Genomic DNA, 24,071 nt, shown 5'->3' with positions numbered 1-24,071 from the left:
AGGGAGGGAGGGCCCTGCCTGAGGAGAGCCCCTCAGTGCGCATCCGGCCCCCACCCCCAGTCTCCTGTCTGTCGTGGCTGCCACCCCCACGTCTGCCACCTCTGCCTCCTGCCAAAGTGGACATGAACTCCATGAGCCTCTGCTCCATTGCCTGCTCTGTCCTCTGTCCTGCTTCACTCCTTCCTTTGTCCCCCACCCTGCTCTCCGTCACCCTTTCATTCTGTCTCTGCACCTCTCCGGCTGTCACTGTCGACCTTTAGTCCCTTCTCTTCCTCATTGTTCCTGGGCCTCTGCCTTGTTTCTCTCCCTCGTCACTCCCTGCATCACAGGCCTGAGCTTCCGTCACTGTCTCCTGACCCCGTTTCCCCTGCCTTTCTGTCAGGGCCTCCCCTCCCTCTGTCACTCCTGCTCCTATTTGCCCTCATTTTTTCCTATCCCTCCTCCTGCTGTCTCTCTTGGCCCACGCCCCCCCCCCCCAAGCCCATCTCGATCTCTGTCCCCTCTTCTCTGGCTCCCAAACCCTGGGAGCCCAGAGGGGACGTCCAGGTTAGAGGTTCACTGGTGGCTCCTGGGAGCCCAGAATGAGGGGTAACCCCCACCCAGAAAGGGGGCGGGAAGGGGCAGTGAGGTTGCGGCCTGTCTGGCCAGAAGGAAGTGTCTGCGCTGTGGCCTGGTCACCACCACCCCCAACCGGCCCCCAGGACCTGCTGGGCTGCCGCCACCCCCAGGCTGGGACAGAGTAAACACTGCCGCCGGCAGCCTGGGATATTTATACCGAGGGCTGGGCGCGGGTCCAGTGCCCACCACAGCCCCTGCCCTGCCCTGCCCGCCGCAGTCAGCCCCGAGCCAACGTGGCACCAGCCAGCAAGGGGACACCGCAGATGCAGCCTCCACTCAGCCTGGAGGCCACTGGGCCCGCTGCCCAGGATGCCAGCGGCTTCACTGAGGATGCACGATTCCCCCCTCCCTGGAAACACCAGCATAAAACACTCATGAACATGAACACACACACCCCACTGAGAACTCAAAATGCCCTGGAAAGCGAGGCAAAACAGAGACCCACACAAGTGCTCACACACAAGCCACCAGCCCATGTGGGGACACAATACAGACACCACCTGCTCAGAGACAACTGCAGAGGCTGAGAACACCAGTCCCCGCAATGGGCACACTCACACACACACCATCCAGGAGAACGGCAGCAAGTATGCTGGAGTCACACCCCGTGGACACACAAACATACTCAGAACCCCAGCAGCGTACACACTGGGCGCACAGTGTAGCCCAGAAACAGCTCGCCCACAGACTTCAGGAACTGTTACACACACTGAAAACACAGCTCATGTGTAAGAAACAAAACACACACCTCTGGAAACACCTTTCTCACAGGCCCAGAAACACACAGAAAACCCACATTTCAAGTGAAACTTACTGAGGATGCACAAACACACCCGAAGGTGGAGAGCAAAGATGACAAGAAAACAATCCAGACATACAACACGCCCCAGGCATGCGACCCTATGGTACACACAGACCTCCCAAGTCGCACGTGTCAGGACACAGAGCCCAGAGAGCATACCAACTTGCACAGCAGCCGCACAGCAGGAATGCGCAGTCACCAACACGGCACCGAACGCATGCTGGGAGCACACACACGGAAAATCCCCTCCCACACCCAACAGCCTGCGGGTGCTCAGCCTACCGGTATGTTAGCGACCCCCGTGCTAGACACACAACTCACCCCACAAAGCTTGGGGACACACACAAATGGGTCCTGAACACATTCAAATTCACATTAAAAACACTGGAGACCAACACTCAGATTTAGGGGGCAGGGGGCTGCCTGTCTGTCTGTCTCTCACCCACTGACCCCAGTCCCAGGCCTGTCTGGGGGAGGGGGCAGGAAGGCCTGAGCTGGCCTCCCCTGGCCCTGCTTCCTGCCTTGTGGGGGCTGGATAGGAAGCTGGGGCTCCAGCCGGAACCCAGGCTCTCCCCCCACGACTTCCCTCCCCGCGCCTGGGCTGCTCGCAAGGGTGGGGGAGGGGAGCTGGGCGCCCTGAACCCCCTGTCCTGCCCCTGTGAGTTGGCTGGGGGCCTGAGCTGCCTTGTCCCTACAGGGCCTGGCCACCCCGGTGAGGAGGGTGGGGGCAGGAGCAGCACTCACGTGGTGAGAAGGGTGGTGAGAAGGTGCTGAGCCCGAAAGTTTCTCTGGCAGCAGGCAGGTGGGCGGGGTGTGTCACGAGGGAGTGGCCAGGACTCGGCACTGGGACTGTGAGTGAATCCCCAGGGTGCAGCCAGAACTTGTCCTGGGGCCCAGGCACGAGCTGGGCGTGTGAGGGCCACGACCCTGGGGGTGTGTCTGGGGGTGTGGGACTGCTCCGTCTGGGACCTGGGTTGTGACAGTGTGTCTGACTATGGCCGTCTGCAGGGCCGTGTGGGACTCCCCGGGCTTGAGTGTGTGGGGCTGTGAAATGTCAGACTGAGTGGGCATGACTACCTGGCAGTCTGTGTGATCGTGATGTGTCAGATCTCCCTGTGTGGTGTGTGTCTGGGTGGGACTGTGACGGGTCAGGTCGTGTGCCCATTTGTGACTATGACCCCATCCATAGAGGATGTTTGTGTAAACTGCTGGTGGCCCTGCCGGAGCTTGTTTCATTTCCTTGTGCTGTGAGGTGTCTGTGTGCGGCACTGTCTCTGAACCTGTGTCTGGTGTGTGGTGGTTGTGACCGTGACCCTACAGGATGTATTTGTGTGGGTGTGTTTTGCTTTATCCCTATTGACATCTCTGCTTGCGCTGGGTCCTAGTGAGGCTCCAGGCTGGGCTGTGTATGTGTGTGGCACACGTGGGCCGTGCCTGCCGCCAGGTGTCCTGTAGGAATTTCGGAGTGTTCATTGTGGCTGAGAGGTGAGTGTGTTTATGTAGCTGTGGGACACTGTCCATACTTCAACCCTTGTATATGTGAATGTGTGCACACAGGTGCCCCATCTCACAGGGCTGCAATGACTACATGTCCTTGTCTCCTTTCAAGCGTCCCCACACAGGAGGCCGGTGACAATGGCTGCATTTCCTTGCATAGTGAACTCCTCCTGCCCCCACCCCACCCAGCCCTCTGTGGCTCCCAGACCTGGGCTGGGCTGGGCTGGGAGGATCCCAGGGCCCACTCACCCAGACCTAGTGCTGCCCACGAGCAAAGGAACCTCAAACGCACACAGCCCTCCCCCAGGGCACCTCTGGACAAGGCAGTAGTTCAGGGCAGGGATCTGGGAAGGGTAGGGGACAGATGAAGGAAATGAAACCTGGGAGGAGGAGGGGAAACCAAGATGCCAGATAAAGAGGAAGCAAGGGAGAATTCACAAGCAAGACGACAGCAGATGAGAAGAAACAAGGCCCAGAGGGAAGCCCACCCTGGCCGGGGCACCAGCATCTCTCACCTGAACCACTGTTCTTCCTGCAGTCACCTGTGGCCCCATTCAGTCTACTCTCACCCATCAGCCAGAGGGATCTCTGAGCACCTAAGTCAAATCACACCCCTCCTCTGTACAGAATCCTGTCATGTCTCCCAGCTTCCCCAGGTACAAAGTCTCACAGGTTCCCACATCCCACAGGGCTGATGTGGTCTGGGAAGCAGTACCAGTGCAGAGACCGTTAACTCCTGCTGCCTGGTTCAAGTCCCAGCTCTGCTGCTTGTGAGCTAACAAGTAACCTCTCTGTGCCTCAGTAGTCCCATCTGTAAAGTGGTCTCTATAGCAGGAGTTGGCAAGATTTTTCTATAAAGGGCCAGATAGCAGATATTTTTGACTTTGCATATAGCTTCTTCTTGACTTTGCCCTTGTAGCACTTAAACAGCCAGAGATGATCCGATTCATGGCTGTGCTCCAAAAAAACTTTATTTACAAAAAGAGGCAGCGGGTCAGAATGTGCCTGCAGGCTGTAGTTTGCCAACCCTGCTCTGCTGCACTGTGGGGAGAGTGCAGTGAGCTGGTAGATTCATACCTGGCATGGAGGATTGTTATTACTCTCTGGCCTGTGAGTGTTAGCATCTGACTCAGCTCCCAACACCCTTCCCCTTGCCCCTCCCTTTCAACCACACTGGCCCTGTTCCTCTTCCCCTCACCCCAAGTTCATCCTCACTTCCAGGCCTTTCCTTCTGTCCTCCTACCAAGAACTCTCTCCCTCATCCTTCCCTAAGCTGCCTTCAAGTCCCAAAAGCCACCTCCTCTGAGAAGCCCTCCCTCCTCCATCTCTCACTCCATCCATCCTGCTTTCCTGTCTTCATGACACTTACCATGCCTGTCTCTTCCCCAGAAAGTAGGTTCCTTTCTGAGGAAGCAACTACTAGTTCCTTTCTGGGCAGGAACTATTCTCTTAACCTCTCTGGGCTTCAGTTTCCTCACCTTTAAAGTGGGCATTATTAGAGTCCCAAGTATCTCAGAGCTTTGTTATGGTGATTAAGTGAGTTAATTGGTATAGGCACTTAGAACAAGGCCCAAAGTGCTCAATAAATAAGTCTAGTGTTTACCAGGAGTACGTGAAACCTAACAAGTGCTTGCTAAGTGTCTGAGGCGGGGCAAATGAATGGTGGAGAGAGACAGGAGGTGGCAGATGGAGCGGGAGTCCGGGAACATTGGTAGAGAGACCCCGTCAGGCGCCCAACGACACAGAGACCCCAGTCCTCTCTCCACCTTTAATGGGCCCCGAGGTGGGCTTGGGGGGGGGGGGCCGGTGTCCTTAAATACAGCCCGGCGCGGCGGGCGGGGGGGCGGGGCCGGGCCTGCCGGGGGGCGGGGCCTGCGGGGCGGGGCCTCAGCTGCACTTGCAGGAGCGCACGATCATGTTGGACAGCTGCTCCACCTTGGGCTTGCGGCCCACGTAGTACACGATGGGCAGCGGCTCCAGCGCCTGCGGCACGCAGCACGGGGCCGCCGACGCGCCCGGGTTGTGCTGGTTGTACAGGGCCAGGACCTGCAGGCGGGCGGGCGGGTCAGGGCCGGGGGCGCGGGAGAGGGCCCGCACCCTGCCGGCGCTCCCATCTCCCTGCGTCTCGTCTCACCTGTTGGGTCCCAATCTCCGCTCTCCCCATTTCCCACCCTTGATTGCATCTCAGTCTCCCTCTCTCCTTCCATCTCTGTATTAGCCTGTGCCCTCTCATTCTGTCTCATTAGCTTTTTTCTCTCTCATTCTGTCTCGTCCCGCGGTTTCTCTTTCTCCTTCCGTCTCCTCGCCTCTCCCGGCAACAAGCTACTGGGTCCCCGCGGGTCTCCCCCCATCCCGCTCTCCCTCCGCGCCGCGTCTCTAACTGCGCAGACCCGGTCTCTAGCTTCTCTCCCATCTCTTTATCACCCCCCAGTCTCCCTGTCTCATGTCCCCCCTCTCCTCACTTCATCTCAGGGTGTACTTCTCTCTGGCCCCTCCCTCGGTCCCTGCTACCTTCAGCCGGTGGGCCACACGCACCTTGCTGTACTGCGTGTCCAGGCTCCAAATGTAGGGGCAGGGGCCCAGGCAGAAGTTGGCGTGGTAGCCCTTGGGCTCGTGGATCCATTTCCAGCCCAGGTCCTTGCGGAAGTCGATGTAGAGCTGCCGCACGCAGCAGTTTTTCTCTGTGGAGCTGTGGGCGCGAGGTAAGGAACCCAGGTCAGGAAGGCAGAGGGGCCGCCCGCAAGGGCTGGCCATGCCCCTTCTCCCCGGGCGCGCTTGTGTGTGTGTGTGTGTGTGTGTGTGTGTGTGTGTGTGTGTGTGTGTGAGTCACCCTGTCCCAGCACCCTCTCCAGCTTGGTCTCCCTTGTACCCGCTGTGGTAACACGGATGAAGCACTTCCACTAGTGCAGCACTGTGCTAAGCGCATCCTAATAAACAGTCTCTCATGCAGTGCCCGAAACAAGCCTTTAAGAAGCCAAGTGACCATCCACAGAGGACAGCTAAATAAATCATGGCACATCCACACACTGGAACATAGAAACAGAGTGCACTGATCCATGTGTACTGATACGTTCTATGTGTGCAACAAATGTTTATTGAACTATTGTATGCGAGGCTGGGATCTACAGGGGACTCAGTACAGGCAAAACAGGAAGAAATCCCTGCCCTCTGGGGCCAAATGCTAGAGACTACCATGTCGCTCCTCTGCTCTGAACACGGCTCCATTTCACTAGGGACAAACGCCAGAAGTCCTCAGCATGAACCACGAGGCACTACTGGATCTAGCCAATCTCAACTCTCTCTCCATTCTCACTCTACTCTAGCCGCACTAGTGTCCTCACTGTTCCTCAAATGGTCCTACCCCAGGGCCTTTGCACTTGCGGTTGCCTCTGCCTGGCTTGCTATTCCCACAGATTTCTGGTCTGGCTTGTTTCTTCACTTCCCTGAAATGTATGCTCAGCTGTCTTTCACTCAGGGAGCCTCAGTCCTAGAACACTGCCTGGCATGCAGTGGGTGCTCAATAAGTAGTTAAACAAATGAATGTTCAGAGAGTCCTTCCTGGACTATCCTCTCCAAAATACCAATCCAAATGACAGTTCCATTCAGTGTAACAACAGCATTGCAGGCATGCCAGAAAATATGAAAATGTCTGAATTAGAAGTGGAACAAAATCTTAAAACCTGTGGAAGCTGGATGAGAGTTCATTGTATTATCCTGGTTGCTTTTATATACATTAAAAATTTTTCATAACAAAAATCAGAACAGGAAAAATACTCTCCAGTATCTCTTTCTCTCTGTCCCTTTCCTATGATTTATTTTCCGCCTTAGAACTTACAGCCACTTGCTCTTTTATTTGAGATTGATTTATCTGCCTTCCTCTGAGGATAGGCCTTTTTGTCTGTTTTTTCCCCTAATGTATCCCCAGTGACTACAACAGTGCCTGGCACACAGTAGGTACTCTGCAAATATTGGATGTATAAATCAATTGCTCAATGCGTTAGGAATTTAAAAAGCACATTGGAGAATAGTGGTGTATAAGATGCTACTGTTCTGGACTCATGATCTCTGTCTGTCCCATGTTCACATCCAAAGGCCAGTCCTCCTGAGCTGAGGCCCAGACTTCTGCTCATCTGAAAGGACCTGGGCATTCAATGTGCAGGCCCCTGGAGCCATGGCTGACATGGACAGGGAGCTTGGCTCAAAAGCTTGACTCATGGGCAGCCAAGAACACTTTATATTTCGTGTAAAATTGGAACAAATAAGGTGTTGATAACCCGAGGGCCAAGGAGGTATCAAGAAGTCTATGTATGGGCTCAGGGAGGGTCCTGAGCATATGTATGTGCACACTTCTGGGGGAAAAGGTGCCTGGCTTTTGGCTTCTCAAGGGGGTCCTGGACTCACAAAAGTGGAAGAGCCACTATCCAGAATAATCTTTCATTTGTGGTCCAACTCTGGCTGGGGTTCTGAGGTGCTAAGATTTGACCAGTCTGTGATTCTATCATCCAGCTCAGCCATTCTCCATGTGGGGTCCCAGGATCAGCAGCAGCAACACCAGGAACTTGTGGGGAATGCAAATTCTCAAGCCCCACCCTAGACCTCCTGAACCAGAAACTGAAACTGGGGGTGGGGGTGACAGATAGCAGGCCAGATTTAACAAGCCCTCCAAGCCACCCTGAGGCACTTACACTTCAGGGGCCTGCTGCATTCCGGGCCCTGTGATATACACGGTCCAGGCCTTTGCAAAGCTCTCTCCCTATCCAGTCAGCCCATCAGGACCCAACAGAACCTGATGAGTAAAAGAAACTCATCACTTGGGGCCCCAGGGCAGGCCGAGGGGCCTCACATCCACCTCAGATGCTGGGGAGGGGCCAGGGAGTCTTCCCAGTGGAGATGGTGCTTAAGCTAAGAACAAGGTGATGTTTGAACCTCAAACATACACAAAAGCAGAGAATATTATATCGAAGCCTCATGTCGCCATCACCCAACCTCAACACTCAGCAAGTCATGACCACCCTCACTGTATCTCCACTCCTACCCACTTCCTCTCCCCATATCATGTCACCCAGAAACATTTCCATATGTATCTCCAAGAAAGTCAGGACTATTTTAAAACATAACCACAATACCACATAAGAAAAATTAACAATAACTGCCTGATATCATGAAATATCTAGTTAGAGTTCACATTTCCCCAACTGTCTCATAAACATCTTTTCTTTTTTGAGCCTGTACAAATAAAGATCCAAATAAGGCTACACATTGCAGTTGGTTTTTAAATCTACAGAACCATCTCTCTATTTCCCGCCTCGCATTGTATCTGTTGAAGAAACTGAGTCAGGTTTCCCACAGTCTAGATGTTGCCAACTGCACACCTGTGGTGGTGTTTAACACGTTCCCTATATTTCTAGAAAATTGGTAGTTAGATCTACCATCCTGATCAACTTCAGGTTCTTTTTTTTTTTTTTTTTTTGCAAGACTTCCTAGGTGATATTGTGTCCCTCTGAACGGAGGCTCGCACGGCTGGCTGCCTCTCTTTGTAATGTTACTAGCTGTTGGCACTCAAGACCTCAGTGTGTTCATTCACTCACAGACTTGCTGGGCTGAGGGTAGGATCTGGAAGGAACTTGGGAGAAGAGCTGACTTTCCAGCTGGGGACTAGCATGTGACAAAGCCCAGAGGCACCATCAAAATATTAAGCAGGGGAGGGACAGGGTCAGATTATCATTCTAAATCAGCAACATTCTAACTGAATTTGAATATTCTAGAAATCCAACCTTTCAACTTTCTTGGACTGCAGTACACCAGCATCTCAAGACTAACACTCCAATAGCATTTCCAGCTTTCTAGGAGTCCCACATTCCAACTCTCGAGGATCTTGGCATTCTTGAATTCCAATATTTCGATACGGCATTCCAACATTCCACAGTTCTGAGCCCATCATCACTCAAGAGGGCCAAGCTGCCACTGCCTAAGATCCCGGCCTTCCAAGAATGCAACATCCCGACACTAGCCCCATCGCTCTGGGAGACCAGCATTCTGGCTTTCTCCAACTCCGCTTGTGATGCTAATATTTTCACACAGGATTCCATCCTTCTGAGCCCACGATTCGAGGACTGCAATCTGCCAGCATTGGAGACGCCAATCTGCCAATGGTACAGGAATCCAGCAAGGGCAACCTTCCAATTCTGATTCTCAGACTCTAGGATCCCAACACTCCTTCAGTCCAACACTGTCAGATTTCAATAACTAACGCTGGATTCTACATCTTAGAATCCCAACACTCTAGGAAGGACTCCAGCCTGCCAATAATATCAAAGACCTTCCAACACTGAATTCCCACATTCTCGGTGTTCAACATCCTCATAGCCTCTGATTCCCACACACCAGCAAGAAAACAGGCTGATCGCGACATCCTAGGACTCCCAGGTCACACATCCCCGCATTCTAGGACTCAAACCTCATTCCCTGAGCTTTCCAGGCTGAAGGAGACGCCAGCCCGAGCGCAGTACTGGCCAGGTGCCTGCCCTGCAGGTCAGGCCCGAGGCTGGGAGGTCTCAGTCTTCACCTGAAGCAGTAGTTGGTGTCCAGGGCTCGGCGGTGCCGGGGGCTGTGCAGCTGCTGGGCTCTCTCCAGCGGGGTGGCCATGAGAAGCAGGAAGGGCCGGTTTATGCTGTGAATGGTGGCCAGGTCACCACGGCGGCCGACACTGATTCCTGTTTTAGTTTAGGAGTCACAGGGTGGGGGGTGGGGAGACATACACACTCAGACAGTGAATGGGGGGACGGGTAAGGGATAGAGGACAGACACACACACTGCACGGGGCACCGGGACAGAGGGATGGGCCTCACCGTTGATTTCCACATGGAGTACGTTATCTTTGTTGTCACAGGAGCAGTGGGCATTGAGGCGAAAGCCCTGGATCTCACCTGTGGGGGTAAGGAGAGGGGAGCCAGTGTGAGGGTGCGGCTCCCCCAGCCCGGGGGAGGAAGGAGGGAGCAAATCCGGCTGCCCCCTGCCGCACCCTTTCGCTGCAGTTCTCTGCCTTGCTGCCTCCTCTGTCACCTCCTCCAAGAGGCCCTGCAGGATTCAGACCCCACTCCCACTGTAACATCGCTTTACTTTCTCCATAGCACTGACCCTGTCTCTGGGGCCTTTGTATTTGGCTATTATTTCCCTCACTGTCCTCAATGGAGAGCAGGATGCATGGGGGCTGGGACCCTTGTTTTCTTGCTCCCTGCAGGGCCTGGCCCACAGTCATAAAAACAAACATCTACAGAGTGCAGGAGGGCGCACGGGGTGCCAGGCCTGTTCTTAACAGTGGCTTTATCTCCTGTAACCCTCACCAAAGCTACCCACTTTAAAGAGGATGCCCGGGAGCACAGAGAGGGGGTGACTTGCCCGAAGAGGGAAAAGACACATTCGCTCCGGCCTCTTGCCCCAGGGCAGCTGTGGGAGAAAGGCTTCCTGAGTGAATGAGTGGATTTTCTAAGCTCCTACTATGTGCTGGACCCTGCCTTGGGTGCTGTCGGCTCAACAGTGACCCCAGACACTCCTCCCAGCACCCACCTGCTCCTTAACCTCCATCTTTTCATCTGGCCAAACCACCACCTATCCCGTGAGTCTCTACACAATCCCCCTTACCTTGGGGAGGCCCTCCAGGACTACCTCCTCCAGATGGGTTTGGGTGTCTGCTTCGGGCTCCCCCATCCCAGCCCTGATCACTCTAGTCATCACTGCCTGCTAGGGCTTTAAGACTTCCTAAGTGTCTAGAAGTAACGGTGAGGACAAGACCCAAGAGTGGTCTTGGCTATCCCTGTGTCCCTGCACCACCGGCACAGCGCCGGGCACAGAGCAGGGACCTGCCAGCACTTACGGAATGAAGGCATGAGTAAGAGGGCGGTTAGGAAGGGAGATGTGGGTGCTGTGGACTCAGCTGGGACAGGACAGACCCCATCCTCTTCCAGACACACTGCATGTGTCAGGCTCGCCCCGGAATAAGGTCCTTTGCATAGCCTGTCCTTCTGCCTCTAACAGTATTGCCCCTCCTTCTTTCCTGGGCTCGTTCCCCTCCCTCCTCCAGGAAGCCCTCCTTGATCCCAGGCTGGGCAGCCACCTCCTTTGGGATCCCCATTCCAGGCCTGCCCTCTCTGGGTCATTACGACCTGGCTTATAGGTCTTCCATCCCCTTCCCCCACCCCAGCAATGGACCATGAGCTCTGGGAGGGCAAAGATGGGCTTGTTTTTGTCACTGCTGTGTCCCCAGAATCACCCAGCACAGGGCCGGTGCTCAGGAAATGGATCAATCCATTAATCACTCAGGTTTGAGTGTCTAGGAGGAGGGTCAGGTCTCGGCTCTTTGGCACCAACATAGGGTGGGGATGCTAGGCAGGGTAGTCCCAGGACAAACAATGGGGTCAAACCCATTGCAAAACAGGGTGGGGCAGACAAATGGTCCTCACCTCTGTGGCTCAGCCACTGCCGCACAACTCCAGTGACCTCAAAGGACAGCCACTCGGGCGAGTCGCTGGGGGCCAGCAGCTGGTTGCTGAGGTAGCGCCAGGAATTGTTGCTGTATTTCTAAGGGATGGTGAATGGGAGGAGAGAGATGGTGGGTACATGCTGCCATGTACCCGCACCCTCACTCCATCTGCTCCCCTAAATGGGCCCTCGGACAGTCCCTTGGACAGTCCCCTCCCAGACACCCACACCGTGGGGGCCTGCAGGAACCACCTGCCCCACAGGGAGCTCCAGGCTGGGGGTCAAGGCACCTGAGCTGCTCAGCCTCGGCCCCTGGTCCCCTTTGGGGCCATGGACATTCTTTCCTCTCTCTAGGCCTCAGTTTCCTTGCTGGTGAAATGCCAGCCCCCTTTGAGCTTGGACAGCCCGGTGCTCAGATTTTCCTGCAGACATCCCTGGCTTCACTCAGCACACAGTTCTGCACATCCGACACCCTGAGTTCTGAGTCTGTAACTTTCTAGGGGCTCATGTTAGAAGCCATTCTATAACTCCAGGGCTTGACAGCATCCCAAGAATTCCAGTCAATGAGCCTAAGAAGTTCGAAGTAAATAATGTTCCACAAGTCCAGGAGTCTGACAGGACACACCACACACCCAGAGGCTGCAGATGCCTGACCTGACATCGTGTGGAATGTTCGCCTGGGGCTGGACAGACCGCTCCAGGGGCTGGCAGCACGAAGCTGGATTCTCTGGACGCCAAGAAGTTAACATCAGACAAAATTCCCTTGTTGTAAGATACTATCTGCCGTCAAGTCGGAAGTCCCATATATGACTTGGATAGTACACCACCTGACCTTCTAGAGGCCCCAGCCCTTCCAGAGGCCCTAGTCTTCCTGAAGACTCCAAATTTTCTAGAAGAGACCTCTCTGTGACGATGGCGTCCAAAATAGCCACTAACCACATGTGACTACGCCGCTTGAAATATGGCCGGTGGGCCTGAGGAATTGAATTTTTGCTTTCAGTTGTAATCAACTGAACTGGCGATATATGACTAGTGTGGCTTCCCTCTGGGATGGAGTGGGTGAAGAACCCTGAACCATTCTAGAGACTTCAACATTCGGCAGTCCTGCATTCTAGAACCCAGTTGCTAAGATTCCAGCCTTCCAAGCGGTTAACAGTCTAGGCTGCTAGGAGTCTGAGGGTTTCAAAGAGCCCTATGATTCCAAGGTCTGTGCTCCTCCATCTCTCAGGGTCTGTGTGAACCTTACAGTGACCTGCGGCCCGGTGGCCCACCTGGCCCATGCCCCCACCTGGTACAGCTCCACGTGCTGCTCCACTTTCAACTTGTGCCTCTGCAGGCGCAGCTCTGCCCGGGAGAGCAGCTCGGGTTCCGGCACAGCTTCCCGGAGATCCGACGTGTTGAAGAACATATATATGCTGTGTGAGTTATGCTTGTATGTCTTATAGATTTCTAGGCAGAAGGAGCGGAGAAGGGGGATGTCAGGAGTGTGGCAGGGGAGCTGATGCACCCCAAGTGTTAAGAGCGTGAGCTCCAGAGCTGACAGCCCTGAGTCGGAGTCCGACCCTGACCTTGGGCGAGTGGGTTTGTTTCCTCCTCTGTAAAACCCTTCTCTCCCATCATCTGGGAAGTGCCCACTCAGTACAGGCTGGCGCCAAAGGCGTCTGCTTTGCTTGCTCAAACTTCCCCAGCGCTTGGAGCCTCAAATGCAAGTTACATGGCAGTGTAGGGTCAAGGGCATTTGGAGCAGTCCATGCCTCTGCTGCCTTCAAGCTCTGTGACCTTGAAAAGTCACATCCCCTCTCTGAGCCTCAGTTTCCTGCCATTCTTTGGAAAGTGGCAACCACATCAAGCTCCCTGCCTTCCAAAGCAGGGTCTCCTAACTGAGTCGCTGTGTGACTTTCAGCAAGTGAATTCCTGTACCAGATTCTCGCCTGTGAAACAAGGAAGGATTGCAGGGTGAGAGTGTGAAGTGAGATGAGGCAGATAAAGCACGTAGCACAGCCTGCACACAGCGGTCTCTGTAATGTGTGTTAAAGAGCTCACTATTTGCTAGGAGCTGTTCAAAGCATTTTGCATGTAAACTTCACAACAACCCCATGAGGAAGATACTATTATTATATCCATTCTATAGGTGGTGAAACTGAGGCACAAAGAGATCAAGTAATTTGCCCCAAGGTCACCCAGCTAGGAAGCTGCAGAATGAGAATTCTAACACAGGCAGTCTGGTTCCAGAGACAACCCCTAGGCTAATCCACCTCCCAGCTAAAGTGATATTATTATTATTGTTGTTATTATTAATTACTTCCTCCCTCAGCTAGTTAGAAAAGGCAAAGTTCATTCTAGGTAGGAATGGCTTGGGGGTGGGGGGGAGGAAACTTGGAAGTGTTTTTTAGTCTAGGAAAAGTTTGGGGTTGAGGTTGAGGGGTCAGCGCATGAACTCCTGGATAAACTGGGGCATCTGCTTCAGGCCTCTGCACGGGGAGAGGGGGGCGCGTAAAAAACGGAGACAGGTTCCCAAGAGAAATGTCAGAGGAAACCCCTTCCGTGGGCCCCTGTCCTCCACTCCTCCCAGCTCTAGCCAGGCCAGTCCTGCCCCCTGCAAATAAGTACTATCTTAACCCAGGGGTTACTCAGCAACCCCCAGAGGAAGGGTAGAGCCCAGGGTGGGGAGACAGAAGAAAGGGCAGGGACTGGCGGAGGGAGAGAGGGAGAGGCAGGGAGAGGCGGGAGAGGCAGGGAGGAGGCAGGGAGACGGAGATTAACAGGGATTCGGGAGATGGAAAGACAGAGATGGACGACAGACACACACATACACCACACACACACGAAAAGACAGAGATGGACGACAGACACACACATACAACGCACACACACACGGAGAGAGACACACACTGGGCTTGGTGGCCAGGTGGAGAGAATTGAAGGTATCACTTAAGTCTCTACAACAAGGTGAGCCGGCGGAGGTGAGAGGGACGTGTGGGTGGGGATGGGCGTTATTTGGCGGGAGCCACAACTGGGCAAAGGAATGGGCTGGGGACCCACAAGTCCACCGCCCAAGAGGAAAAGTGAAAGGAGGGGGCCCGCCGCAAGTCACCGGGCCACTTGGGTCTCCCGGGTCCCCCGTGGGCGCCGACGGGGCGGGCCCACGGTAGCCCCGCCCAGAACTGGGGTGAAGAAGGCGGGAGGCGCCGCGGCCGGGAGGGCGGGGACCGGACCTGCCTCATCTCGCCCCAGGCTCGGAGAGCGTCCCCCGCCCCCGGGGCAGGGGAAGGGAAGGGAAGAGGGAGGGCGGGCGAGGCGGCCGGACGCTGGGGCTTCCCCAGCCGCGCCGAGAGCAGCTGGCGCTGCGGGGTCTCGACTCCCAGCCTGTAGCTCGGCGGGGTCCTTCTCCCCCTTCCGGACGCGCGGCTCCTCCCCCCGCGCGTGGCACCCACGTGGGGCTTCCTCACCCGGGTCTCGTAGAGTCGCGCCCACCACCTCTCGCCCTGCGGCGCCACTCCTCGCTCAGCCCACTCCCTTCCAGCCCGCGGCGCGGGGGGCTCCGTGCTCCCAGCGGGGCACCTCTCCTCCACGCCCCTCCAGGTCCACCTTTCCCACGCCTGTCTCCCCTCCCTCCGCAACACCCCTGCCCACGAGCCAGGGTTCTAGGCTTCCCGGGGGCTCGCTTCCTGCTCGCACGTCCATCTGCGAAACACTCGGGGCACCTCAGCGCGCGCCCCCGGCGTCCCCCGGCGTCTCAGCTTCTCTCCCGCTAGTTTCCCCAGCTTCCCCCTCCCTACGGGACCTCGCGCCCCTTTCTTCCCCGAATTTCTCACCCCTCACCGCTCCTCTCTCTGCACCCCCCAATCCCGCGCGTTCCTCGCGCCCTCTGCAAGCCGGTCCGCTCTCCATTTTCCTGGCACCTCCAAAGGGCCTTGCATGTTGGGGGCCCTGGGAGCTAATTTTCACCTAGCTTTTCTGCCCTTCTAGAACCTTCCCGTCTCCCGACCCCCGAGCGTCGGGTCAGCTTTCCCCACTCCCTCTCCTTGCCCCAAACGGGGGTCTTCGCTTCTCCCAAAGCGGACTCCCTCTCTGCAGCCCCCACCCCACAGCCCCGGAGTCTAGTGCACTCTTTTTCTACCCCGTCCCCTCGATTGCTTCTCTCGCCCTAGGGGACTCCCCCCACGATCCCTGATGTTCCTGTCGCCCTCTAGAAGAGGTCCACTTCGCTCACTATCTCCTCTTCAAGACCGGATACCTGGGGGGTAGGAAGCTCTGCCCTATCCTCTGGGGGGGCCTCCACCCACGTTCCCGCCGCCCCAGGGGTCCTCTTCCTCCAGCCAGTTTCCTCCCCCGGTAATTCCCTCCCCCGGCCCGAGCGTGCCGGCGCCCCCGGGGGGCTCCCGTCCAGGGTCCCCCGCCCCTCCGAGCTCACCGTGGTTGTTATCCACGGTTAGCACGCGGGTGACCTCCTTGGCGTAGTAGTCCGTCTCGGGCTCGGGCTCGGGCTCGGCGCTCTCCCCGGCCACCCGGTCGCGGGTACTGTTGTAAAGCGCCAGCACGGCCTCGGGCAGCGGCCCGGGCGGCACCTCCCCCTGGCTCGGGGGGCTGGCGAGCCGCAGCTTGGACAGAATCTGGCCGCGGATGGCCTCAATGCGCTTCCGCTTCACCAGCTCCATGTCGATGGTCTTGCAGGTGGACAGTCCGGCGGCCGGCGGGCCAGGCGTGAGCACTAGTAGCCTCAGCAGCGGCAGCAGCAGCGGCAGCAGCCGCAGCCGCAGCCCGGAGGGCGGCATGGGGGAGGCAGCGCCCCCCGGCACTGCGAGAGCGCGAGCCGAGCTGGTGTGAGAAAAGGGAGGCCCCACTCCTACTGGGGCTGGGAGGGGGGTGTCTTCGGACGAAAGGTAGGAGAGGGTGGGGGGGAGTTGAGGTCCTCAGGAAGGAGGGGAGGCTCTGGTGAGTGGCTTCTTGTTACCCTACGGAAAAATCCGAGATGGGAGCGATCTGGTACCAGAGTTGGGTGGTCTTGAGTAGGGAAGCTGAGACAGGTCTGAGAGTCCGGATCCGGGGAGAAGGGTTCGTGGACGCGTGGGGGCTCAGGAGAGAGGTGGGGGTGGGGAGCGTGCGGGGGGTGCGCCCGAGGTCGAGGGTCAAGCCTTCGTGGTAGTCGGGTTTGCGTTTCCTGAGGCTGGTCCGGAGCGGGGGCGCCTGGGGGACGCCGCGTAGGGGGCAGGGAGGGAGCAAGCGTCCGAGGCAGTGAGGGGGGGAGGCAATCTGGGGTCCCCAAGTCCCGTCTCCTCGCCGGGCAGCGTCGCACCAAGCGGTCCCCGCGCCTCCGGCTCCCAGCGGCAGCGGAAAAGTCTCAAAACTTTTTTTCCTCTGCTCCCAACCAGCTCGTCCCTCCTCCCGCTCCTCCTCCCCTCCTCCCCGCGGCGGCGGCGGCGGCGGCGGCGGGGGCGGCTCGTCTCAGACTCTGGGGCCTCGGGCTGCTCCTTCCTCCGCTCCCGGCAGAGGCCGGCTCCGCGGGTGGCTCCGAGCCGGGGGGGTGCCCCGGAGGGGGCGTCCCCCCTGCCCCCGGCCCGGGGCCTCGCTGTCTGGTGGATCCGCGGCGGGAGGAGGGAGTGGGGCGGCCCGGGGCGCGAAGGGCGGCGGCGGCGAGGACCGGCTAGGGTGGCGGGGGGTTTTGAAGCCGCCCCGGCCCCACCCAGGAAGCGCGGGGCGGGGGCGGCCCCCAGGGGAAGGGCATGGGGGGGCCGGGCCGCGGCCCTCAGCTAGCGTGGGCGGGCTCCGAGGGGGGTCCCTTAAGCCACCCGGGAGGGGGCGGGCACCCCGGCCCCGCCCCAAGGACAGGGTGCTGCCTCCTGGCGGCTGACAGCTACCAAAGCCGGCGACCAGGACCCGTGTGGCTTTGATGGCTGTGTGGGGAGCGGGGGTGGGGTGGGGGTGTCACCCAGAGAATGAAGACCCGGCCAGGAGGGCTCAGTCACAGGATAGGGACACAGAGTACAGGGGAGCAGAGGAGGGGACCCAGAGCGGAAAGAGTGGGAGCCGGGCAGAGGGGTACAGTGGTACAGAGGATGAACCCCAAGAAGAGGGGTTCCTAAGGGGGCACCCAGAGTGGGAGGGGGTCAGAGTTTGAGTCAAAGGATGGGGGAGTCGAGTCAGAAGGTGGGGGATCTGAGAAAGGAGGGTATCAGTGGGAGGATGGGGCACAGGCCATCTGACAGGGAAGGAGTTCAGGAAGGCACCACACCTCTCAGCACTGCTCTCCTTTATTTACACTTCCATGTGCCAGGCAGCCTCCTCTCCCCAAAGCCCTGGGACCCCACACACTTGCTGCCCCCATTTCACAGATGGGAAAACTGGACTTCAGAGGGACAGCTACCCGACTTGAGGTGCTAGCCAGGACAGAAGCAGCCCCATGCCTTGGCTGGGGTCATATCTGGCAGTCTCCAGAGCCTACGCTTCTGACCACTGCACCATCCTGCCCCTCATGGGTGTCCAGGGATGGGGATGGGGGCGGTGGAGGCAGAGTCCCTCAGCATTCCACACCATAGCGGTCAAAGTGGCGCAGCAACAGGCTCAGGTCAAGGTGCACAGTGCCACCCGCAGCTGTATGCAGGCGATAGCGGTCGGCCCCACTGTAGATGGCATCCCCATGGAGTAACTGAGGCCCACCACCCACAAAGGCCCGCGCCAGCTGCTCCCGCCAGCTGCCCAGGGGCCGCCATGTGGGACAGTCCAGCTGGTGGGTGCCTGGACTGCTGGGCACGTGGCAAAAGCCGTAGCCTGCAAGCTGGCAGCGGCCAAAGCTATCCTGGGACCACACCTGGAGATGAAGCCGGGGCCAGCCTGCAAGAAAGGAGGGAGAGGGATGGGAACAGCCTGATCTCCCCCTCTTAGAACCCCACCCCCTTTATCCCCACTGGAGACTCCAGGCTCAGTCCTTTCCCCTCTGGGTTTCCACCCCAGCCTCCTCTCTGGATTCCCACTCCCACACAGCAGCCAAAGGGATATTTCTGAATCAATGTTCCTCCCCTGCTCAAAGCCCTTCCATGGCTCCCCATTGCCTTCAGGATAAAATCCAACCTCAAGGTTCAAGGCCCTTTGGATCTGGCTTCTGCTGATTTCCTTCTCTGTGGCCTCTCCATGTCTCCATCTCAGGGCAGCCCAGTCCCCAGGTGAGCGAGCACCTTGGGCCTTGTCCTAGATGCTTCTCCCATTCCCACCCTGTGACCCACCCTGTCCTCTCTGGGCTCAGGGACTTCTTTCTTGCCCTCTCCAATTCACCTTCCACCTGGCACCTGGAAGCATCTTTCTCCTCCCATAGGTTTCCCAGTGTCCTAAGAATAGTCAGCTCCTCAGCCTGGTAGGCAAAGCCCTTGGAGATCCAGCCCCATTTCACTCTTCTTTCTGAGCCCCTCTGTGCTAGGCCCTGTTCTGCAAGCTGGGGACACAGAAATGAACAGAGCAGAGCAAAATTCCTGCCCTTGTGTAGCTGACATCCTAGACAACGAACATAGTAAATAAGCAAATTATAGGGTATGTCAGATGGTGATAACCGCTCTGGAGAAAAGTAAAGCTAGGTAGGTGGGGGTGGGTGCAGTTTTAGAAAGGGAATGGTCAAGAAAAGCTTCACTAAGGGACACTGAAGTGGATGTTTAAAGGAGGGGAGGGAGGAGGGAGCAGGCCATGTGGACATCTAGGGAAGAGCATTCCCAGCAGAGAGAACAGCCTGTGAAAGGCCCTGAGGTAGGAGCTGTCTGGTGGGACCGGTGGAGGACTTGGGGTCTGAAGAGTGAAAGGACAGTTGTCTCTAATCCATCACCCACAAGCAGCCAGAAGGTCTCTTAGAAGCAAAACCTGACTTGTCAGTCACCTGCTGTGGCTCCCTAGTGCCTTCAGGGGATGGCCTTAGCATCTCGGCCTCGGATTCAAGGCCCTGTATGACCTGTCCCTTGCCACCTCACCCCCTGCAGTCTCCCTGCTTTCCCTCCATCCACCAAATGCCCCGGTTCACTTTCCCTTTAAGCCTTCCACACACAGCTGTCCTCATCCTTCTTCCTTCCCTTTGCATTATTAGCTCCAACTGGCCCCTCACAGCAAAGCTCAAACATCCCCTCCTCCAGGAAGTCCTCCCGGAACTCCCTGGCAGAGTCAGGAGCCTCCTCTTGGCTCCCATAGCTGGCTAGAATTCCCCATCCCATCCCTGCCCACTCTGGGCTACCACTGGCTGGGGACAGCTCTGTTTCCCCCATGGGATGGTGAACACTGTGAGGACAGGACTGGGGACTGTCTCAATCAGTGACATCTCCCTGCATCACCCACCACAGGGCAGGCCCTCAGTAAATATTATTTATATTGTTGAAATATATGGTATATTTACCTAGGCTATTTCCTGGAATTCACTCCTTTCCAATGACCCAAATTTTCCACCAGAAAAGATTTTCTGATACCCTTCCTCCCCCGCACACTCATTTCTCCTCTGAACGGCCCAGGAGCCCTGCCTGAGGACAGCCACCTGCCCTGCTTCTCTCTCTCATAACCCCCCCAGCTTCCTCCTGATTGAAAACTCTCCTGGTTTCTCTTTGAAAGCCACCGCCTCTCTCCCCCTGGTCGCCACCTTCCCCTTTCCCCCTCCACCCTGGCCTCTGAGGCACTCTAGAGCTGGCCATAGGAGGCCTCAGCTCACCCTCTCCAGGGCCCTGCCTGGCCGGGAAAGGGACTCAGAGGGCAGGGGAGCAGGGACAGGACTTGGTGTTCCCAGTCCCAGCCCCGTGGGGTGCTGCTAACCCCCGTCCCCTCAGCCTGGCTCAGGGCCCAGCCAGGAACCCACCTTGGAGGCCTTTGGTGGCGAAGTGCAGGTCAATGGGGTGGGACCAGTAGGCCATGTCTCCTATTTGGGGGGTGTCCACTTGTGTTTGGCCCTCCCGGACGCCTGACAGGAGCTTCCATGCCGCCCCTGCAATGAGAGCCAGGACACTGACAGGGCAGGGAAGGGTGGGAGGCAGCCATCAGGAAGGGGATGCCATTGTGGCTGTAAGACTCCATTTCTCCCTGGCACTGGGGGACAGGGGCTACAAAGCATGGACTCGAGCCAAAGGACTGGGTTCAAATCCTGGCATTACTTCTTCCTGCCTGGGCAAGCTAAACTTCTCTGCCTCGGTCTCCCCATATGTCAAAGGGGTGTAATAATGCATTCCTGGTCATTTTGTGAGCAGACTAAATGAGCTGACATACACAAAGCACGCAGAACAGTGCCTGGGGCATAGTGAGTGCTGGATAAGTGTTGGGTATCATTTTCTTACTATTCTCACCCTGCACTTAAGAGGCCTAGCCCGGGGACTAAGACGGGACCAAGGGTGCCCTTCAACAAAGAGCATGAGCACACTGTGAAAGATGCATAATAATACCAGTCCAACTAGGGCGATAATAGCAAAAACGCTCTGACTGCTTACCAAATGCCAGACGCTGTGCTAAGCACTTTAGTGATGAATTCATTTAATCCGCCCTCTAGGACTGTTAATCTCCACCCCACCCCCAGTCTACAGACTCTCCCCACAGCCCACGGAGCCCTGTATCTGGACTGTGTCCCCCTTCCTGAACTCAACTCCCATCACTTTCCCTATCCCTCACTACCTCTAGCCTCACTGGTCCTATTTTTGTTTCCTTCCTCAGGGCCTTTGCACTGGCTGTCCCTTCTGCCTAGAAAGTGCTGCTCCTGAATGTCCCCGTGCCTGGCTTTTATTCATCCTTCTGGGATCAGCTCAAGTGCCACTTCTACAGTGGGGTTCTCCCTCACCCTCTTATCTAAAACTAAGCCCTATCACATCATCTCATCTAATTTCTTCCAAGTACCTACCACCATCTGTAATCTTTATATTCATTTCTTTACCTACTTATCTATTTTGTCTCCCCTCCTGTGAGCCCCAGGAGAGCAGGGTTTTTGCACACTGCTGGATCCCCAGACCTCAAACCTAGATCTTAGTATACAGAAGGTGCTCAATACATGCTTGTTGGACCAACAAATGGGCCTGGGAGGTGGGTGCTAATATAAGCCCCACCTTACAAGTAAAGAAACAGATTCTGAGAAGGAAAGTCACTTGTCCATTCAATTCACAAACATTTACTGAACACCTATCAACACTGTGCTGCCTCTCAGTTATTAGCTTATTAAGAACTCAATAAATGGAGACTGTTAAGCAAAGAATTAAGATGGGGGAGGGCCCCAGGACACCCCTAAGACATTGAATGACATCCAAATAGTGAGGTTAAGGCTGTCTAGTGTTCTGAGGATTGGGAGTGTGGGGGGGTCTAGCCTATGGTCTCTTATCCTTAGGGGCTGTGTGTTCAGAGAGTAGGAGCCAGAGCCCCAGAGATGGGATGGGAAGGAATAAGGAGCATTAAACACACGGACACAGTGTGCTCAGGGCTAGGAGCCCTGAGAGCCGATGGAAGGTGAGGATCAGGGAATGGGCCAGGGGATCAAGGAAGGAGGGTGGAACCTCCAGGCTGGTAGTGTGGTGGGGAAATGAACCAGGCCGGAATACCTGTGTGGATGCCCCATTTGCAGAAGAGGCTACTTTCGGAGAAACCGGTGGCCCCTACGATCTGCCCGATCACGTGCACCTCAGCCATGGCTCTGAGAGGGAAAAACAGAATCACAGACAGCCCTGTGAGGTCAGTGTACTGTTATTTTCATCTGACAGATGAGGAAACTGAGGCCCTCCAAATAAGGAACAGTACTGGGATTCCAAAGTAGTTTCGTCAACCCACTGAGGCGCTGGGGTCTTAACAACAACCCTAAACGGCTCTCCAGGAGAGCCTGGAAAAAATGAGGGGAGTAGGGAGGCCTGGGCTGAAGAACAGACATCTAACTCAAAAAATAACTTCTTGCTCAGTGCAGAGGAAAGCCCCGCCCAGGGCCATGGCTCCGCCCACAAGCACAAAGCTCCGCCTCCGCATGCATTTTAAGGGCTGGGCGCAAAGCCCCGCCTCTGAGCGTACGCATGCGCCATTCCTACCTCAGAACAGCTAACGGTTGTTAGCAGGGGCGAAAGCGGCATCGGGATTGGAGTTCACGGGTCTGACCTGTCCCTCTCCCGCGGGCGCTGACTTCCCAGGCCTGGCTCGCGCCTCTCTCAGGACCTTTCCGGCAGCGAGAGATCCGAGGCGCCGCGATCCCTCCGAGGCCGCGCCCGCCTTCGTTCTCCCAGGTTGTTGCTAGGGCAACAGCAGCCTCCTCCCCTGGCCTTACACCCGCCCTGCGGGTCGCTAATTGGCCTTCGCTGTCCACGGGGGCGGGGCTAAGCGCTCGATGGACGTTCTCTTCCCTCGCTCCATTTTGGGAAAAGCGTCTCCCCAGCCATTTGCGGCGTGGCCGGGCTCCCGCCGTCTGGAGTGTGGCTGAGGAAGTTCGAGAGCCAACCGTTTCTCCCAGATACCCGCTTCTTAAAATTAAAAGTAAACCCATCGATGCCCCATGACCCCCGAATCTGTCTCCCAACGTGGACCCCAAACCAGAGATTCAGAGATTTGAGTCAGAACCAAGGGGGACTCTTCCTTTAGCAGAGTGTGTCCTCCTGCCTCAAAACTAGAAAAAAAATCCTTCCTCATTCAGAGATACTCAAGAAGCTGGGGAGGAGGTTTTCCTTCCTTTTTTTTTTTTTTTTTTTGCGTTCCCCAGGCTTCGTGGAACTAACAATCCAACTTCCTTCTCAGAAAAACTGCCCAGCTCTTCGTGGGGCTGGTTCTGAGCACCGACGGGGGCGTGGGGAACGGGTCTGAGAAATGAGGAACCGAGGCCCTGCAGAAACTCCTTTTTCTTGAAAACCGGACTCTGCTAGTAACTTGTCTCGTGACCCTGCCCGGCTCTAGGTTTCCGTTTTCTCACCCGTGTAATGGGCATGCGCAGAATGACCGAGTCGCGCATTCTGACTTCCCGAGCGGTGAGCGCCTCCGTCCCTTTTCCTCCAGCCCAGACCTGTGAGAGTCACCAACTCAAAGTTACAGGGAGGGGGCAACATTTCAATAGGATACTATTGATATAAATGAAATCATTCAATGGGATAGTTCACAAATAAGTATACCCGAAAGCTACCATTTATGGATGATTCTGGGTGGAATCTCAGTGTTTAATATTCCAGGACCTCACAAACCCTAAGAGGTTGGGTCTCTTGTGACCTCTTTTATCTTTTTTTAATATATCTTTATTCATTTCAGAGAGAGGAAGGGAGAGGGAGAGAGAGAGATAGAAACAGCAATGATGAGAGTCACTGACCCCTTGCCTCCTGCAATTGGCTGCCTCCTGCACGCTCCCTGCTGGGGATCGAGCCCACAGCCCAGGCATGTGCCCTGACCAGGAATGGAACCTCCATCTCCTGGATCCTAGGTCCATGCTCAACCGCTGAGCCACGCCTGGCCCAGCTCTTGTGCCCTCTTGAAAGGGGTGGGATTGGCGAGGCTATACAAGGCTGATGGTGGCCAGAGAGATCTAAATGGAAGTGTATGAATCGCTAGGGTGGCCTAGGGGGATGAGGGACCCACAGAGCTTAGAGGCTCAGTGAAAAACTGGCGCTGGTGGGAACTCATGCCCCCATCCCACAAATACACATGAAGGCCTACTCTGTGCCAGGTGCTGCTCTAGGCCCTGAGGCGCAGCCGTGAACAAAATGGGAGCAAGTCTCAGGCCTCCCGT

General features: G+C 56.4%; 2 protein-coding genes across 2 annotated transcripts; both read right to left on the bottom strand.

Moving 5' to 3' along the window:
* Positions 1-3,872: 3,872 nt before the first annotated feature.
* On the bottom strand, positions 3,873-16,770 carry TGFB1 (transforming growth factor beta 1). Its single transcript, XM_081118868.1, has 7 exons — positions 15,810-16,770; positions 12,684-12,844; positions 11,377-11,494; positions 9,766-9,843; positions 9,483-9,630; positions 5,453-5,606; positions 3,873-4,963 (listed from the first exon to the last, which is right to left on the bottom strand). The coding sequence occupies exons 1-7, from the start codon at positions 16,168-16,170 to the stop codon at positions 4,805-4,807; spliced, it is 1,179 nt and encodes a 392-aa protein (XP_080974994.1). The 5' UTR covers positions 16,171-16,770; the 3' UTR covers positions 3,873-4,804.
* An 860-nt stretch (positions 16,771-17,630) lies between these two features.
* On the bottom strand, positions 17,631-22,650 carry B9D2 (B9 domain containing 2). Its single transcript, XM_081118837.1, has 4 exons — positions 22,399-22,650; positions 21,925-22,016; positions 20,211-20,336; positions 17,631-18,226 (listed from the first exon to the last, which is right to left on the bottom strand). The coding sequence occupies exons 2-4, from the start codon at positions 22,010-22,012 to the stop codon at positions 17,913-17,915; spliced, it is 528 nt and encodes a 175-aa protein (XP_080974963.1). The 5' UTR covers positions 22,013-22,016; positions 22,399-22,650; the 3' UTR covers positions 17,631-17,912.
* Positions 22,651-24,071: the final 1,421 nt, after the last annotated feature.

This window comes from Miniopterus schreibersii, assembly GCF_964146895.1.
Source record: "Miniopterus schreibersii genome assembly, chromosome: 18".
NCBI lineage: Eukaryota > Metazoa > Chordata > Mammalia > Chiroptera > Miniopteridae > Miniopterus > Miniopterus schreibersii.
This window is presented reverse-complemented; position numbering and strand designations above follow the sequence as displayed.

Coding starts and splice junctions, on each gene's coding strand:
- TGFB1 (XM_081118868.1), bottom strand. CDS start 16,170: ATGCCGCCCTCCGGGCTGCGGCTGCGGCTGCTGCCGCTGCTGCTGCCG. Junction 11,495..12,683: donor AGCACGTGGAGCTGTACCAG/GTGGGGGCATGG, acceptor ACCATCCCTTAG/AAATACAGCAACAATTCCTG. Junction 9,844..11,376: donor GCAGTGGCTGAGCCACAGAG/GTGAGGACCATT, acceptor TTACCCCCACAG/GTGAGATCCAGGGCTTTCGC.
- B9D2 (XM_081118837.1), bottom strand. CDS start 22,012: ATGGCTGAGGTGCACGTGATCGGGCAGATCGTAGGGGCCACCGGTTTC. Junction 20,337..21,924: donor CAAATGGGGCATCCACACAG/GTATTCCGGCCT, acceptor CTCTCATTGCAG/GGGCGGCATGGAAGCTCCTG. Junction 18,227..20,210: donor CGCCACCAAAGGCCTCCAAG/GTGGGTTCCTGG, acceptor CCTTTCTTGCAG/GCTGGCCCCGGCTTCATCTC.